The sequence below is a fragment of the Anopheles merus genome, chromosome 2R (genome assembly GCF_017562075.2).
Source record: "Anopheles merus strain MAF chromosome 2R, AmerM5.1, whole genome shotgun sequence".
NCBI lineage: Eukaryota > Metazoa > Arthropoda > Insecta > Diptera > Culicidae > Anopheles > Anopheles merus.
The window spans coordinates 24,578,608-24,597,781 of NC_054082.1; the positions used below are offsets into that span (position 1 = coordinate 24,578,608).

The window sequence follows — 19,174 nt, forward strand, 5'->3', positions numbered from 1 at the left end:
AGATGATGGATTAGGAGAAGGATGTTGATGAAATAATTATTGTGCTTCAATGTAATTTAACACTTACTGCTGCCCCCAATACCCCAAACCATCGTTCGGCACAGCCTTGGCAGAGAGTACTAGCCCCTAGTCCAAGCCGAGAAGGCAACAGTTGGACAACAACAACAACAACAACAACAACAGCTCGGGGTGGGAGGGGGTAATTCATCAGCACTAACTGTGAGCCGCACATGCGACTCATTGAAGAAGACGTGTTTACCAATCGATCGATGCCACATTACCCCCCCCCCCCCGCCCCCAGCATCCTGTGCTTAGGGAACGGGGCAAGAAACCACCCCAAACATTAAACACAATGAGAAGCCCGAAAAAGGTACCAATCAGCATCAGCACGGGAGCGAGAAAAATGACTCTAAAATAGAAGAAAAAAACAGTCGAGCAGTACAAACACATACACAACATAAGCTGCCCAAGGGAGAGATAGAGAGAGAGAGAGAGTCTGTAAGCAAGAGAATGTGAGCAATAATCGGTTTTGGCATCCCGTCCATACGCCCCCCCCCCCCTACTGTTCTGTGTTATGCTGGATGCTGCCAGTTGTGTCCAACATACGTACAGACGCACATAAACACACACACGTACACAATTCCTCCAGACCCCGTCCCGGCACATCGGATCACTTTTCGGGCGGTCTTGCTCTTCCCGCCCAGGCGCGCCCGAAGAAACCGCGCGATGAGGTAACCAACAGCAACCAACGAGCGGACCCGACCGACCGACCGACCGACCTCTGCCTGCCTGCTGCGTTGCTGGTTCGTGGTTCGCCGCGAGCTGGTGGGAGACACTACACTACACGCCAGCCAGCCACCGTTGTCCAAGCGACCCGGGCAGGCTTCAGTTACAGCTCGCCGTCCGTGCTGAACAGTTGCACACGTGTCCCCCCGCGCTCTTATCAAACTCTCTCCTGTGACTGTGACTGTACGTGCACCTGTGTGTAATTCGACAGAACATTGCGTGTGTTTAAGATTATTTTGGTTTTATTTCTGGTGTTTGCTATTGATTGCTTTTTTGTTTGTTTTTGTTGGAAAATGTGAATGCGCGCGTGAGCGAGTGGCGGGTGAAATGGATTCAGGATTTTTGTTTGGTGTATCCGATCGCTCGCGTTTGTTTTGTGTGTTTTTGCCACAGGAGATTGTGCAATTTCAACCAACCAACCAACTCTCGTCGTCATCGCAAGGCTAAACGAAACTGACCACCGTTTGGGAAGTGCCGGCCCGATCCAGGCAGCAGCATAGGGGGGATGGGGTTTGCAAGATAAATGCTCCCTTTTGCGTGAACCCTGTGACGGGCACACGGGGCGACGTGCGTTCCTAATCGAACCGAAATCGATGAAGAAATGAGCTAACGGTTTCCCTCTACAAACCCCCCTTCCGCCCCCCCCCCTTGGGTGGCTCCAGTATAGCATACACGCAACCTCTTACACAAAAGGGGAGGCGGTAGATCGGTAGGGACCTTCGCTTTCCCGCACCAGCACTACCCCGTAAACCTGTGGGAGCGAAGGATGAAGTTGAGTCACCTTATTATTTTTTCTTCGGGGACAGATACTTACCCCCGGGGGAACCGGGCTGTGCGTATAACGCACGCGAGCTGCCCCCTTGATTCCCTGCTCGTACGAGTGTTGATTTTTGCTTGCACTCCGCCGGCCCAGGGACCGCGGCCTCGGCCTAGTTTAGTTTGGTCGTTTGTTGTCGTTTCGGTGGCGGTGGCTCGGTTGCGGTTGCATTTCTTGCCTGCTCGTTCAAGCGCGCAGAATGCGATGTGTATGTGTGTGTGTGTGTGTGCACCATTTATCTCGCGCCGAGTTGTGGTGATTGTCACGGGTTGACGGTTGTGCTGTTGACGTGCGTCGAAAAGCGTGTGTGGAGAAAAGCGACGAACCCCCCCCCATCGCCGAAAGTGAGCAGATCAATCGAGAAAGATCGTTTTTTTCTTCTTTGAAACACTTTTTACTCCACCATTATGCAGTTTGCGGGATGAAAATGGAAAGGACAGAAACAAGAAACGCATAAAAATGTAACAACGAATTTGTTGTGGCTCGGTGGTGCGGTGCGGTGTGACCGTGAATTTGCTAACGGAACGAGAAGTTGTACAAATCCGGTTGGCTCGCGTTCGGCCAAGTAACGCCAAGCGAGAAGGCAAAAAGACAGCTAGCATAATTATGCACACACACACACACACACCCGTTTTGCATATTTTGAAACGAACGAAAAGGCAACATGCCGAGAATGATCGCGAAGCGCATCGTTGGAAGCTATTTTTAAAACGCGAAGCAGCGCAAACGGAGCGATGGAGGGAAAAGTGACTTTTCTTTGTGAACGTCGTTGGGGCAACATTTTCGAGATCAATCTTGATGTGTCCGGCGATTCACGTTTCGTTTGAGTGGTTTGAGTTTTTGAGTTCTATTTTTTCCCTTATTTTTAACATTCTTTTCATTTTACTGCTTAAATGCGATGAAAATGTGTGCTCCTCTTGCATCTTCGATTTTATGTAATAAACTTTATTTCTCAATTATGCGCCGGGGCACAATAATTGCTGGTGCCTTTCTTTCCCCTCCTTATATTCATTTTTTTTTATGTAAATGTCTGTTGCTCCATCTCTGCCCCGACGCCTACTTTTCACGACCTCGTGTACACGCTCACTGAGCTGTGTGTTCCACTTTTTGTCCTCTGGTTTGGTTTTGTTTTTTTGGGGGGTTGCCCTCCCCAAACCAAAGGGGATAGCGTTATCACCACACACATCTTCTCTTGGTGGTCGTTGGGCTCAGGAGCGAGAGGGGGGGGGGGGGCTGTATTTTACCCCTCTCCATTCGCTGCAGACAGCCGGAGACGGCGGCAGAAGGCAGACGGTGGTGCGTATCTTCTTCAGCCCCCGTTCGCGCCCGATCGAGACGATCGAGACGATATTTACTACATAATGCTCTTTCCTTTTGCGCTACGCGAGATGACGTTACATAAGCGAATATTGTCTAATTTCTTGAATGAAGCAACCGACAACAACGCGACCGCGGCGAGCGTGCTTCTTTTTTCTACAGCTCTCGCGGTGACGAAGCGAGCGCGCGCGCGCGCCCGCAAACACGCGATAAACCACCGCCGACACGCAAAGCAAACAAATAGAAGACAGTTTAAGAAAAGACAGAGAGAAGGAGAAACAATAACATTAAACACGCTTCAAGCACACACAAAAAAAATAGAGGAAGCGTCGGCAGACGAGCACGCGTTCGCGCCGACAGTTGTCCCCGACCGAGCGATGGTTTAACTGTAGTTTTAACGTTGTTGTGCTTTTGTTCCCTATCGTCCACTATCGCGAGCAGCCAGGTAGCCACCAGGTAGCCAGGTACTACCAACTAACACTCTCCCTCCAGGCCACTAAAACCGTGCCCAAGTGACGGGGATTAGGCGTAAGCGGCAGAACGGTGTGTAAGTGTGTTTTCTGCGTCCAGTGTGTGTTTGTATGTGCGTGCAGTGTATGTGCTAGTGCCGCGAACCTCCTCGTTGAAAGTGAAGGTGAACGGCGTCCGTGTGCCTAGCTAGTTGAACGGCGGTAGTGTGTAGGAGAAGCAGAAGTGGAAGAAGGAAAAGAGAAAAAAAAACACCTCGTGCTAAAAAGGCTTGCAAACGCGCGTGCTCACTACAAGGGAAGGCGGCTGCTACAACGTGTGGCGAAGCCCCCAACCCGCTTTCATCACACTTTTGCCGCCCGCCTACCTCGATCCGCACCGTGCCTAATCACAGCCGCTACTAACGCCGCGTTAAAAAAAAAAGGTAAACCAATCAATAGCATTAACAACAGCATCAACAACTACTACCACCACATACACATTTTTAAAGGGAAGGAAAAGGAGCAAACAAGGCAATGTATACCATCTCACAACAGCCGTTTTTTTTTTACTTCACCTACTGCCACCTACTCACACAGCGTGTGATCGTGAGCGTGATCGTGAGGTGGGATCGGTTAAACTTGAACTAGTTTTTTATTTCTCCTCTCTCTCTCCATTGGTGCCGTGGTCCGGTTTGTGTCCCGATTTTCGATGCCCGTCCCATTTCACCGTTCGTTGTCCTTTGGTGGTCCGCCCGGTTTTATCAGCGCGCGGAGTGGAATGTGGCACACTGTGTACGCTTTTTACCAGGCGTGCTGAACTGATAATGGTCAGTAGTGTGTCTCCTGCCATTTTGTTGTAGTCTTTTTTTAACATGGGATTGAAAGATAGTATTGCAACTGATGGAATCGTCGGGTTGGTCGGGTTCGTCGCTTTTATGCGCTATGCTACAAATTGTTTGAAGTGGCAAACAATACAATTTTATCTGATTTTACGAGGTTCGTCGCTTTAAATTAGCTGTTGAAGTCTTTCATATTCTGCTATATTAATGGGGAGTTCGTCACCTTCAATTAACTGTTGAAGTCTTTTGTATTTTGATAAATTAGTAGGGGTTCGTGTCTTTAGAGTAGCTGTTGAAGTCTTTCATATGTTGCTCGATAATAGCGAGTTTGTCACTTTTACTTGGCTGTTGCAGTCTTTCGTATTTTGCTCGACCTTGCCTGAACATTATTGTTTGCGAATTAAATTCATATGAAATTATACATTTACATTTATTTAACATGCATTTTAAATTGTGTCTTGGTGGAGCATTCTTGATGCAAATGTTGTGCGGCTCGCTACTAATTTGCTTAACGCGGGTGAACGAAAAAAAAAACAGCAGAGCATTCGATGATCGCAGCCTCTGCAAACGACACAATAGCTCTTGAAAGAGAAACCGGGTTTGCTTGGGGGATAATGAACAACGCGAATGCGACCGCAGCCAAGCAGCAACAACCACCAAAAGCTGCAAATCGATCCACACCGGCAAGGAGGTTGTGCGATTTCTTCGGACTTTCTTATTCTTAGCAAAACCCCGGTGGCCTTGCCAACCGTACTCGTGTGATGCAACGCATGCCAACAGCAGCAGCAGCAGCAGCACACACACACGCAGCCCGCGACACAGCTGAAAACTGTTATGACAACGTGCAGCGGGTGCACACGGCAACGCACGCACGCACAGACACGCCAGCGCGTCAAGGCAGCTCGGACAGATTCGGAAAGCGTGCCTCCAAACGCTCAGCCCGCCCGTGGTGGGAGGCAATGAAATGGCCACACAGAGGACATCGGCTTTTTGGCGTGTTTCGTTGTTGCGCGAATGTCATACAGCGGCACTAGCAGCAAACAGCGTGTGTACGCTGCTCGACGGAGCGCAAGTATGATCGCTCGCGCCCGCGCGCGCGCACACACATTAATGATCGTGAGCATGCTGCGCATTAAGGGAGGAGTAAATTACACACACAAAAAAGCATTTAAGCCCAAATGCTTTGGCGTTGTGTGTTTGTTTTAAGGTAGAATTGGTGCGATGTTTTCCGCTGATAGTGTGACGGAAATGAGTAGCGATCGGTCTACCGACACGGCTAATTTATTCCGCCCATGTGGTGTGTGGAGCTGGGGGTCGTTTGGGGGTGCATTAGGGTGGGCTGCTCATTCAGCTGATTTGAAGATAATTGAAAGTATTCGGCGAGTAAAAGGGGTTGCGGAAAGGGAATGGTAATTATTCCGCACAATTTCGTTTGCTGACTGATTGTGGTGAAAAGTGGAAATTGCGATCTGGCCCGCTCGTTATTGTTCACCGTTTCTGCCGGATAAAGCCCACCGCAAGCCGCTATCAATCCGTTCGATCTATCGTTCCCCAAAATTGCCACCGCATAGACAACCCGTTTCTATGTTGCCGTTTGGCTCCCCATTGGCGTTTTTTTCGTTCGTTCGTTCGTTCGTGGAGTAAGCACTCACATGTAATTACGCTAGCTGCCTGTTTTTTGCTTTGTTTTTCAACTGCACACAGGGTTGATCAGCTAAGCAAAGGCCTCTGCCCTTTCGGCATCTGTTTAATGATAGCATTTGCGGCTGCTCGAACTAATCGAGAGGCCAGACACCTTGCCGTGCAGGGAGGGAGCAGGGTGGGTAAGAAAAATGCTCCTCCTGTCTGAGTAACACCTGATCGCGTCGGTGCCCGATTTGCGTGCACAAGGGCCTCTTTGAGCTTTTTGAGCTTCAATTACCGAAACCGTGCACCCCGAACTCCGATGCTCCCAACTCCAACCGCCGCCCACTCGATCCCAATGCCGTGGGTGAATCGATTTTCACCATACCGATCCATAACGATGGTGTCTGGTGGCGGCCGCGATCATCGTAGGCGACCGGTACACTGTTCACTTTTGATTTTTGTTCCTATTTTTGGCCGGCTTTGGTTGCTTCGCCCGCCCAACGGGCACTGGAAATACCGGTACGCAACGGGGTAGGCGAACGGGTGTGGTGATCTTGAAGTAAGGTTTTCCCGCGCGTGAACACACACACATACACGCATGCACACACGGACACGAGCACCACTCTCGTCGTCCCGGAAAACAGCCCCTTTTCTTTGCCAGCGTGCCAGTAAAGTGTGTCACGGTGTAATCGTGTCGCTGCTCGCTGTTGCGTCGCCTGTTGCTGGCAGAAGAGCCGGCGGCCAAATGTGGGGAACGTGCGGAGCGGTCGTAAATGAGTTATTCCAATATTTGTCAACACGAATCTTGGCCAACACACGACGCGGAAGGGTGTGGAGTTGCGGCGCATCTCAATGTATGCATCGCTCCAGCTGCGCACCGTGAATGCAATCATGCGCAACGCGATCGCGCATTGCGTTGTAAGAACGCTTCTTAATTTACGCATTGGCGGAAAGGAATGCTAATGTTGTGGCGTGCGAATTACAACTGAAACTTGTGCACTGATAACACACACACATTGGATGTTTTTTTATTGATGTTTAGTCGATAATATACACGCCCCTTTTGTTTGCTCTTTGTTGCCCGTTTGAACCGGCTCCTAAACCGCAATGGCCGGAATTGTGCGTCACGCTTACATAAGAAGCGGCACGAAAGTGTGCGGTAGCCGCGATCTTTTATCGCGCATATCACAACGTATCATAAGATTGATGAAGCAATAAACAGATTAAAATTCTTCTCTAAGAATTAATGATACATCAGGCAACGTTTAATCGGTGCGCCCTACTCAATCGCGTGGTGCGTTTGATCGACAATTTAATTGGAAATAAATATGTTTTAATTACTGTTACTGAAATGCATTATTTTCATCACTTCTGCTCTCAATTGGAATTTGGAATAAGTTAAAAAAAGAGTTTAATTACCATATCAAGAACATGCATTCTCGAGGGCCTATAGTTGCATAAAAAGTTGGCTCATTAAAAAAAAAAAGAAACAAACCCACCATAAGAGCGATTTCCGAATCGAACCATTCCGATCGGCCAATCGGATGTTGATCGGAGCATTGTGCAACACGTGCACTGCCTGCACCATACGTGTGCACCATATTTAAGGACTTGAGGCGCGCACACACACACGCATGTTTTCCTCGTGGTGGCCAACCCCGTCCGTACGGGGAAGGGTTGCCGCTCTAGGGCTCGCTGTTGTTTTTGAAGGTGAACCGGTGCGAGAAGTAAATGAACTTCAATGCAAGCAGCGTGTTTGTGCAATCGCATGGCGACCCCCAGTGCAAAGCCGGTTCTAAGGCAGCAACAACAACAACTAAAAAAAAGGCTCCCTGGAGAACGCAACGCCGGATTGCGTTCTGAGCGGGTAGATGACCAACGCGTTGGCATTGAGCGGCATCGGTGGTTTGGATTGATTTTGGATTTGGAAATTGGACAGGATTTTGCAAAGCCACTCGCCGCACCGGTCGTGGTGCACGATCGTTGCACTCCTTCCTCAGGCTGGTGACGGCTTCAGGGCGACCAGCCACCTTGTACTGGCGTCTAAACACCCTTGTGACAACCCCCCCCAGCAACGCTGTACATGGTGTACATACAAAAGCACTTACACACGCACGCACACACACACACGCCGATCAGTGACCGATCGCCGGTAACGAGAGGATGGCGCAATGGCGCGAGTGAACTGTGAACCAATTAAGTGCGGCAGAAGAGAAACGGTGCGCAGTGTATAGTAATCATCGCCCCTGGGAGGGCGGTACGAGTGCGAATACTACTGAGACAACTACCACCACCACTACTACTACTACTATTACTACTGCGTCTGATGGTCCATCATCCGTTGCTGCTGTACCAATTATAACCGCTTTTCTATTGCATAAATTCAGCCATGATTACGTGTTGCGTGAAAGATGTGTGTGTGTGTGTGTGTGTGGATTGGATGAGATTTTCATTCCGCCGGTTTTGTGGATCGCATGTGGGGCGATCCATGCGATCCTCAAATTTGCATATCCGTTTGCAGCGGAGCAAAAACAGCAATCAAGCGAGATTTTACTCCACGCCACGATCGATGCGACAAACTGGAAGCCTTGAGTACCTTTGAGAGAGAGCGGCAAACAGCGTCGTCGCACGGTAGAGTGCTACCCCTGGAAGCACTGCGGGACAGGATCGGCCCAATATGATCGATCGATCGAGCTGTCAGATTTGTCCTTGTGAAAATGCGTGCATCGTGGCGAGCAAGGAAGGGGGTACGTCGTGGGGTTAGGACCTGAGGTTAGGAGGTGCGTACGTACTTACCACCCCGGCAATCAGGGGGTAACCGTTTGGAAGATGTGAGGTGAAGTTACTCCCGCCGCACAAGTGTGTGACCTTGAACGGTGCGATTATGCTCGGTGTGTGCTTCATTAATCGCCAACGACAGGACAGGCAAGGTCTTGGTGCTGGCGTACCGCCGTGCACTACACTTTGGACGCGATCCTCCACCTTCCGGCAGGTTGTGTGTGCGGTGATCTTCAGGTGGTACAAGAAACGAACCGCTGGAAAGAGCAATACAGAAAGAGAGACAGAGAGGGCCAAAAATTGAGACACTGGAGAAGCATCACTGGACACTTACATCATCCGACCGATCGATCGTACAGATGTGCCACTTCGACATAGCTCCGTCGCATACACACACGCACACGGTCTGGATTGATTGGGCGCGATCACTTACATAAGCTCGGTGTGGCCTGTGCGCCACACGACACAGACCTGCCACCGCTCGGTGCTACGGATTCGAGAACGATTGTTTACCTCGGAGCGCCTGGATTTGCCCGCTGCCAATTGTTTGCGAAAGGTGAGGTTGGCACGGCGCATGAGCGACAAACCGAGGCGAGGTACTTGGGAGCGAGAGCAACAGGCCTACATCGCCCGTCATCCGTTTGCCGAGCTGTAAGCCATTAGCGTCATCTTCGTTTGAGTTGTTTGCGCTGCTCTTTGTTACAGTTACACCGCACAGATCCCACCCGGCAAGTGCAGTGCTCTGAGTTGAGTCTGCGTAGGGGAATGTGTTCCAACCGACCCGAGCGGAGCGTAAAGGAGAGCCCGGTCTAGCCTCTCCGGGCTCTGAAACCGGATCACGCATGACGGGAGTTTCGCTTTTCCACCGATCTTCGCCGAAGGTGAACGAAAGTGAACGTGAAATCTTCGCCGGCCCGCAAACGTAATGCGAAAAACGCTTTCCTCACATCTGGCCGACGTCGCAGCTACTACTGCAACTACGCGTGTTGGTCTGTTGCGATGCCTCTACGAATGCGATTTTTTTTGTATTTTTGGCACACCGAAAGTGAGTTGTCGTCTTTCGCTTTCCGTACGATCGTAGTATCGGCGTTCTCTTTCATATTTTTTTTTTGGTTTTGGCGGTGGGGCGCATTTGCGATTTTGCTTTTGCTACGCATTTTCGCTACAGCCTCAGAGCCTACGAATCGAGGCCACGAAACCTCTGCCCACTGTTCGCTGCGCGTTGGGGGCTGAATTCGTTGACCTAGTAGGGCCCCCACCTGGTTAATGACCCTTGCCATCGTGCCGGCGGTGTGTTTGAAGCTGTGCGCGCGCCGAAGGCTACTGCCGGGCTGTCGTCTGCGCGTCCGGATTTTGTTCCAGTGTTTCCAACATTCTCACCAGAATGGGCATACCGGGAGCAAAACCGGACTGACAGGTTGGGCAAGACCAATGCTCGATGCCAACGGAAAGACGGCGAACGCATCAGCAATGGGGTTGAAGGATGAAAAAAAGAAGACCAAGATGAGTGTTTTAAACACTATTTGTTTTGGGCGATCAAGCCAGACCGCTGCCGGTAGCTGGCACCATCTTGCGATGACATTTTGCGACGATAAATAATAACCGGTACAGGGAAGGATACGCATGTACAATGTCAATGTGTTTGATTTGCATTCTGACGATCATGTTCATTTCCTGTATTTAGAATTGCATTTAAACCACACTCACAGTTCAATCTACATTGCTTTTAACTTGAGACTCAAACTGTAAGTCCGGTTGCTTAGATGCGCCAGTACACACAAGGCCAGACGTTGATCGTTTCCCATGCGTACTTTATTCATTCTTCTAGTCTGCTGTGCCCTGAAGCATCTCTGCTAAGTTCCAAAAGGAATTAAACCGGTTTTTGAGCAATTTTACGGTGAAAAATAGAAGACAAAGAAAGAGAGGATTTAAATCTCTCACGCTACTCTAGATTCTAGATTCTGAAGTTGGTTATCTGCCAGAAGCTGAAGTTCTTCACATTTGGCGATACCAAAACATATTCTCGAACCAATCAAGAATCTCATTTCAATAAATTGAAATCCCAATGGACGACGAACCCCAACAACGAAACTCTGCTAAAAGAGAATCGCACGTAATCTCCCACCGGTTCCGTTAGGCCAGATATTTTTATGTGTCTTCCCACTATCGACGCCCAGTCCAGATCCGGGGAATAGATATCGTTCTTGCGAAATACGCGACATTACACAACTAGCTTTCCCAGTGGCCGTAGAACCTAACCCAAACTCGCCCTGTTGCAGAGAAGGATTGTTGTGATTCAATCGATCAGGTTGTTTGTATCACACCTGCTTACTAACCAACTACACCTCGAGACACACACACGCATCACGTTTCGCTGCCTGCGGCAGTGTTTTAGAAGTGCCGATTTTATTACCACCTATGTTTGCCTGCTTATAGCATCCAATATTGACCACCGTGACGGGGGTGTGTGTGTTTGTTGCTGGCTGCACCAGTGTAATTACATACTAACCAGGTATACCAAAACACTTCAACCGATCTGATGATTGCCGAGAGAGAGAGAGAAAAAACCCCATTACGCGTCATGAGTTTTATTTCCATTTGTCAAACCTTAAGCCTGCTTAAGATCCAGTATTGATCGTCCTTTGTCTTCTGTGCACAAGTGCCCTTGAAATAAGTTTCTTGAACCTGCAACGACTTAAGATTTGTTTTTTTTTTTCGCTTTCTCAACTCTTTCCACAGGGGAGGCCCAGACAAGAACGGCAGGCGCACGCACACACACAGCAACAACGGCTCCAACATGACTGCGGTGGAAGTGATATCCGGCTACAAATACTATGGCAAGGCGAACGATCCCAACAAAAAGATCGTTCTGAATCATCTCAACATGAGCGTGACCCGCGGCTCGATGTAAGTAGCCCAGGTGTTGGCGAATGTCCACACCACGAATGTCCAGCGTTTCGCTAGTCTCAGCGCACAGCAACAGACTTTATAGATTCTTTCAACCATGGGTAACACGAAGATAGACGCACACCTGGTCGGGCAGGTTTCGAAAGGGATGTACATCGCTCTCTGTCCGTGCTTTCGGTGAGATGTTGTAGGAATTTTTAATGAACTCGCAGACGTGGCCCTTACCTGGGTGACTTTGAAAAAGGGAAATCAGGACGGGAGCACAAAGGCGCTGTAGCAAGATGGATGTTCCGGGGTCGCTTGGGAAATTGGATGCGCACAAGGCTAACGCTCGACGAAGTTCAAGTGGCAAGGATGTGTCGGGGCGCACATCGAACACCAAGTGGACGTCCTCCAGGTCACACCGCTGCGCCGGAACACACGACACACGTTGATCCGGGCTTTGCCATTGGGGTCGTTTCATGGTCAACGACAAGTTCTCCACCCGATGGGACGGACAGTAAAGGGGGGGGGGGGCTGTCTGGTTCTCGCTTTCTTGTTTTCGCTTGGACCGCACGCCCAAAGCAACATACAGGGGCGCCCAAGGAGTATCATCAGATAATAACAGGGGGGGGGGGGCGAAAGCGGTTTTCACTTGTCCTTCAGAATGGGTGGCCCTACACTAGACGTTGTTCTTTGACTTCCGAGCGAGCGCTCAACCTGGAGCCCCCATTAGGAGTCGTTAAGTGGATCTCGATCTCAAGTTCGTACGCAAATGCGAAGATCACGCAACAATGCTCTAGCTTTTTTTTATTTTTAAATCTTTTGTGCTACGATGTGAGAGCTATCAACACACCATTGAGCATTCCTTTTTAGGGAGTTCCCGCGCAAATACTGACGATGGTGACGATCTGTCCTTCCACACGCTGGAATGAGGTTGCCTGTGTTGTGTTTTGTGTGGGTTTGCTTGCAACCTCCTCGCGTGTTTCCGCGTGCGTGTCGTCAGGGATATAGAGATCCATCAGCAAAGGTAACACCTATCTCCCGGTGTGAAAAGTACGCCATGTCAAGGCCATGCACCATGGACGCAGTGACATACGCCGCATCTTATACCGCTTTCGTCATCCTTCGTACTGATAGTCACCCGCTCCGTTGTCGTACGAAGGAGTTGGCCGACGGCAAACGGTTACAAGCTTCCAATGATGAATGGGTCGTAGTGTAACCTCAAAAAAGAAATTCATGCCCGAGCGCTTCATGGCTGGCATGGCGGTGTGTGTGAGTAGCAGCGAAAAGATCATCTGTCTACGAGCTGTGGCAGACATCGCTGAAGACACATTCAATCACATTCAATTTGATTTGTCCGAGCGGGGGGAATGGATCGGTTTTCTTCCCCAATTCGATGCGCAGCTCTTTCGAGAGCTCTCTTGTTGCCAAAAGCCACGGTTACATAAGTGTGGTGAGCGCGAGTATCAGTTTATGGTCCCCACGAGTGGGCACTGTGTCATAGAGAACCGGTTAGGCCTTTCGGGAAGACCTTTCGGGAGTTCGGGGGGCCTTTTTTTTTGGGGTTGGGGTTTGGGAACAGCGGGAGCTTAGGAATGCAACGCAATGGGAGCGACTAAAACTAGACTTTAATGATGATTGTTCTGGTAATTAGGGGGGGAGGGGGGGAAATAGAAGGCAAAGGAAGTTGCTTCTCGGTATAAAATATTGATAGATTTAATACATCTCGCCTACGTCAAACGGGTTCTGAGCGCTCCGTAATTAACTGCACGCCACCGAGCGGGCGGGTATCGATAGCCGTGTACATAAAGCCACATGTTTCAAGAGCAATTTAAATCCACCTTTTTTCCCATGGCACGCGCGCGTTTGAAGGCATGGAGTGGTGCCACCCCAAATTGTGTCACTACGAGCGCACGCGCGCCTATGTCACCCGTGGTAATGCCGAATGCATTGTTTGACATTGCACAACATCAAGGGAATTAATATGTCCCTTCTTATGCGGCGTAACCACAACCACCTGAGGTGACAACGAGCCCGCCGGGTCGTAGCTAATTAATGTTGGTGCCATTAATTATTCGGCCACTTTCGGCCATCCGGTGCTCCAGTTAAGGTGCTTTGACCCATTTCAAATCGCAGGGCGCGCTGCGTAAGACCGTGAGATAATGTAATGCAGCAACCTCCCCTAGCAGCAACTAGAAAGAACCTCCAGTTCACGTTCAAAAAGTGAATTGCCAAAAAAAAACATGAGTTAATGCTCCTGTCCTCTGTGTGTTTTTTTTTCTACTTCGTCTTGTGAACGTCAACGGAAATCGTACAAGACAACACCGCACAAGCCGCACGTGTAACGGTAGCTAACGTCTTGTCCACTTTGCCACTACAGCACTGTCCCGCTCGTTAGTGAAGTGTCGGGCCACCAGTTCGTCGCCGCCAAGAGAATGTATACACATTGTTTGTAAGCATTTTTCGCAGCACTCAAAAAAAAAAAAACAATCATAACCTGAGGAAAACACTCACCGAAAATGCATTGCAACCTTGCGCGTTGCAGAGAGGCACGCAGAGGCGGCGGGCTAGGAGGAAAGGCATTGAATCGCTCGCTCGCTCGCTCGCTCGCTTGCTTGGGGGTTGATTAGGGTTTTCTAACCTGCTTTCGTTGGCCCGTGGCAAGCTTTTTAAAAGCCTATGACCTCCTTCTAATCGATCGGACTGTTCGAGAGTGTCATTTTCTATTTTTTGGTTACCGCTGATTGCCCAACACGTGCGACCGATCGGTTGTTAAAGGCTTGACTTGGTTTGGTGGACTTGTTAAGTGCAGTTTGATGTAGATCGGGGCACATTTTATGGTTTACACGTCTTTTTAACACTTTCAATTATGGCGATCCGGTGGTTATTGATAGGAGACAACGAGCTATCAGACGACAAAACCGCAGCACTGAAGGTCACACCACTGACTGAAGTTGTCATAAAATGATACTCAAAAGGTTGTAGAAATACCTTGGAGGATCGTTTTCTGTCCCGAGGTTGTCTAGAAAAAAGGTTTCTCGGTCAGACATCAGACATTGGATGCTTCGGTTGGAAGTGATCGGACAATGATCGACGATAGAATATCATTGCAGATCATTTGCATCTGAACTTTTTTGTATCAATTTTCTCACGAAACATCTCATCTTACTTTGACACAGTTACGGGCTGCTCGGCGCTTCCGGTTGCGGCAAAACGACACTCCTCTCCTGCATCGTCGGCCGAAAGTTTCTCAACGATGGCGAAATCAACGTGCTCGGGGGCACACCGGGCACGGCCGGATCGGGCGTACCCGGGCCCCGGATCGGCTACATGCCGCAGGACATCGCGCTGGTCGAGGAGTTCACCATCAAGGAAACGATCTACTACTTCGGCCGAATATACGGCATGTCGAAGGAAAAGATCCGCGAGCGGTACAAACTGCTGAAGCATTTGCTCGAGCTGCCCGGTGACGAGCGGTAAGTGTGTGATGGCTAACACCAATCTGCAGCCTTTGCGTGACGGTACCGGTACCCTGTTTTTCTCGATCCCCAGGTACGTTGGCAACTGTAGCGGTGGCCAGCAGCGGCGTGTGTCGTTCGCTGCCGCCATGGTGCACGAGCCGGAGCTGCTCATACTGGACGAGCCGACCGTCGGGCTGGATCCGCTGCTGCGCGAAAAGATATGGCAGTACCTGGTCGAGACGACCAGTACAAGCAAAATGGCTGTGATTATAACGACCCACTACATCGAGGAGGCCAAGCAGGCGGGTTTTGTAAGTACTCATTGTGGTCCCTCCCCGCGGGGAGAGTGGACGTCATAGCAACCCAAGAACGTCACCCTGGAGCGATCGATCGCTTAACTTCGTTTCAAGCACTCACAAGCTAAAGCTCTCTTGCGCAACTCTTGCCACCTCACCGTAACAGATCGGGCTGATGCGTAACGGCATTCTGCTGGCGGAGGACTCGCCCACCAACATCCTGGAGCGGTTCTCCTGCACGTCGCTCGAGGAGGCCTTTCTTAACCTCTGCCAGAAGCACGGCCCTTCGGAGGAGGCCGACCGTACGACACACCAAACGGCGACGCTGCGGGCAATTGCTGGCGCCCAGGACCTGAAGAAGGTGATACCGGCGCTGGGGACGAACGAGCAGAAGGCCAAGGACGGCGGCGGTGGTGGCGGTGGCGGGGGCCTGTTTGCGGAAAAGCGAAAACCGCTCACCAGCACAATCAAGGAGCTGGTCAGCTTCACCAGCAAGCGGCGCATGAATGCACTGCTGTCGAAGAACTTTCTGCAGATGATCCGACAACCGGCGTGAGTAGCTTACGGAGTTAGGCAGGCATCGTGTTAGTCGGTTAGGCCCCAAGGCCCGGGGCTAGCTAAAGCCCTTTCTCCATGGTTGTTGTAATTATACGTGTTTGCTTGTGATTGTGTATGTGTGTGTGTGTGTGTGTGTGTGATCTGGTTTGAAAGAGAAGACTGAATGTTGCTTACAACAGATACTAGACAGTAGTACTACATTTCATCGCCATCTCCATTATCCATCTCTCATAGAACGTTTCATCGGTCAAGCAACAACGGACTGTTCTGCAGGACATCTACAGATACACACAAGACACATGTGGGAAGTGTATGTGTGTGTGTGTGTGTGTGTGTGTGTGTGTGTGTGTGTGTGTGTTTTGAGGGGGGGTTTTATGTTAAACAGGACGTTTCGGGGCACTGTGGGGCAAAATATTAATCACTTTTTCGTTAGCACTCTGTGGACTGCATTGCACAGAAATTAAGACCACTTGGACATGTAAATATGGCGCTTACTACTCGAATTGATACATTCTCGGACGCGTAGAACAACTAAACCCCATTACCTTACTGTGACTATACTAACTGATTAAGACATGAGAAAGGTGTGTACACTAAAGAAGTGCTTTCAACGCTTTTATAAAATTCGCCCGCCCTCTACAGTTACTGTTACCAACATTAGAATTCCCTTACTAAACAATGTCGCTTGCACATAGTCGCTTTTGAACGTGTTGGAATGATTTCGACAAAAATGATTAAAAAAACGAAAATTTAGTTTCCCCAACCCATTAAGCCCTCTCTTCTAGATGACGCCACAGGTACAGGTACAACAGTACATGAAACATGAACGTAGAACGTAGACCGCGACAACCAACAGCACGTTTCGTTCATTAATGCCCACCAACACCTCGTTAGCTTCATCGATCGTCCAACAGATCATCCTCTTCGACGCGTATCGCGATCGCGTACCTACTGCCGTGTCTACACTGACCACGCGTGGTTCCGGTGCTAGTTGCGAACTAATCGAAACATTTGGTTTTTCATTTTCGGTGAAATCTCCCCGCTCCCCATTCCGAAACAGTGGGATGGTCTTCCTGTTCCTGTATCCGATATTTCAGCTGGTAAGCTTTTACGTCGCAGTCGGCGGCAACCCGAAAGATCTGCGGCTCGGTATCGTGAACGAGGAGCTGACCAACATACGGCAGTGCTTCAACGAGTCGCTCATCACCACCTACTACCGCGAGGACTACGACTGTGATCTGTACAAGGTGTCGTGTAGGTTTTTGGAGAAGCTTAATCGGAGCGTTGCGATACAGGTAGGTGGCTGTAGATCTCGCAAACTCATGACTTGCTTCTTACAAGACAAGGTTTCTTACAACGTTACACACACTACCCGTTGCAGGAATACTACGACACGTACGAGGATGCGTATCGCGATGCACGCAAGGGCAAGATCCTGGGCTTTATCCACTTCTCGGAAAACTTCACCGAATCGCTGCAGGACGTGCGGGACAATGTGCGGGACGCGGACGACGGATCGTTCCACACGTCCGAGATCAAGGTGTACCTGGACAAGTCGGACCAGCAGATCACGTTCTTCATCGAGAAGAAGCTGCTGCAGACGTACCGGGAGTTTGCGGAAAGCCTCATGACCGACTGCCGGCTGCCGAAGCAGCTAGCCAACATACCGATCACGTTCGAGACGCCCGTGTACGGCACGTTCGACGAGGAGTTTACCGACTTCATGGCACCGGGCGTCGTTATGACGTAAGTGTTGGTGGGGTTAATGAGCGTTAATCGAGACTTTTGAGTGTCTTCTCTTTTTTTGTTGTTGCTTGTCGCTTTTCACCCCTGATTGTGTAGGATGATCTTCTTTCTGGCCACGCTAATTACGGCCACAATCTTCATCACGGACCGGTTGGAGGGTGTTTGGGATCGGACGATCGTAGCCGGTACGTACGACGAGCCGTGGTGGAACGGATGGGGCGGAACAATTGAACTATTTCTCCTTCCATTTGTCTGCAGGCATTACGGCGCTGGAACTGCTGATTGCGCACATCATCACACAGACGTCCATTATGCTGCTCCAGTGCATAGAGATCATTCTGCTGGCCACCTTCTTGTTCGATGCCCAGAACCAGGGAAGCAATATCACGGTGGTCGGGTTGCTGATGCTGTTGGGCTTTGCGGGAATGTTGTACGGTAAGTGGTATAGGAAGCTGTCTGGCAGTAGTGGATGAGTTTTACAACCCCCTTTGATTTTGCATTCTCCATTGCAGGCCTTCTAATATCCATCTTTTGTGATGCGCACTCAACCGCCAACTTTATGGCGACCGGTAGCTTCTACCCAATGATCATCCTGTGCGGTAAGCGCTACTGATCTCCATCGCCCTCATTGAGCCTGTACTTACTTTGCTACGTGTTCGACCATCTTTGCAGGGATCCTGTGGCCCCTGGAGGGCATGCCCCAGTATCTGCAGTACGTCGCGTACTGCTTCCCATTCACCATCCCGTCGATAGCGGTGCGGAACGTCCTGACGAAGGGTTGGAGCATTACCAACTCGCAGGTCTACATGGGATACGGTGCGGTCGGCGTGTGGATCATCAGCTTACTATTGCTGTGCCTGCTTGGTTTGAAGATAAAGAAATGATCATGCCAGCGTCCATGGGGGCAATTTAAGGGTGAACCATTTTCTGGTAAAAGCTATAGATATTATTTAATGTATTTGATACCAATCCGGGGCGAAGGAACAGTGGGGTAGCATCCCCGAAGGCCCGCCCTAGGCCACTGGTTTCGGGAGAGGGCTAACACTTACATTGGCATCCCTCCCTTCCCTTGCCATTCCCTTGCTTTCCCAAGTGTCCTTATCCTTCGCAGTAGTGAGTGCTAGCGGAACCCTCCCCAAGATCCCCAAAATAGCGAGTAAGAATGTGCACACGCACGGGTTTACGGGTTGTATAGGAATGCTTCTAATCCAACCCCACGTCCCAATCTGCTCAACCTGGTCACCGACCTGTTCCCGGACAGGAGACCCAATTTGGCTAATTTAATCAGCGCGTGTGAATGTTTGTTGTATATATAGGACTGTATATTGTTAGCCGGCTGCGCAATACATTTGGCGCAGCGCCGCAAATCTTACAAACGACAGCAGTGTTGGGTTTTGTGTTTTCTCTTCCTTAGCGTAACGTAATATCTTAGTCATAGGAGGACGGCGAGGAACGAACGACCCTCGAGGAGCAGAAATGTGTAACAGTGAGCAGTAAGCTAAGGAAGTTTGTGCAACCAAAATCGAGATAGAGGACGCAATTTAGCAGTAAAGAGGCGGGCGTACAATATGAATAGCAGAGCTGGTAGAGCTGTAAGGTTTCCGTGTTGGAG

At 50.0% G+C, this 19,174-nt stretch overlaps 1 protein-coding gene across 3 annotated transcripts; it reads left to right on the forward strand.

Moving 5' to 3' along the window:
* The first annotated feature begins 854 nt into the window (after positions 1-854).
* LOC121587850 (ABC transporter G family member 20) lies at positions 855-19,135 on the forward strand. Of its 3 annotated transcripts, none has more exons than XM_041905065.1 (12): positions 855-1,005; positions 3,362-3,812; positions 11,352-11,519; positions 14,681-14,977; positions 15,054-15,273; positions 15,425-15,810; positions 16,877-17,111; positions 17,198-17,562; positions 17,659-17,747; positions 17,821-17,997; positions 18,075-18,161; positions 18,235-19,135. In XM_041905065.1, the coding sequence occupies exons 3-12, from the start codon at positions 11,410-11,412 to the stop codon at positions 18,444-18,446; spliced, it is 2,178 nt and encodes a 725-aa protein (XP_041760999.1). In that variant the 5' UTR covers positions 855-1,005; positions 3,362-3,812; positions 11,352-11,409; the 3' UTR covers positions 18,447-19,135. The 3 variants fall into 3 exon arrangements, with proteins under 3 accessions (XP_041760999.1, XP_041761000.1, XP_041760997.1); XM_041905066.1 differs by having other exon boundaries at positions 855-981; XM_041905063.1 differs by lacking the exon at positions 3,362-3,812 and adding an exon at positions 11,049-11,124 and having other exon boundaries at positions 855-969.
* The last annotated feature ends 39 nt before the right edge of the window (positions 19,136-19,174 follow it).

Excerpts from the sequence above, each read along its gene's own strand:
- LOC121587850 (XM_041905065.1), top strand. The coding sequence starts at position 11,410 with ATGACTGCGGTGGAAGTGATATCCGGCTACAAATACTATGGCAAGGCG. Across the intron at positions 15,274-15,424 it reads AGGCCAAGCAGGCGGGTTTT|ATCGGGCTGATGCGTAACGG; the intron begins GTAAGTACTCAT and ends TCACCGTAACAG. Across the intron at positions 18,162-18,234 it reads CCCAATGATCATCCTGTGCG|GGATCCTGTGGCCCCTGGAG; the intron begins GTAAGCGCTACT and ends CCATCTTTGCAG.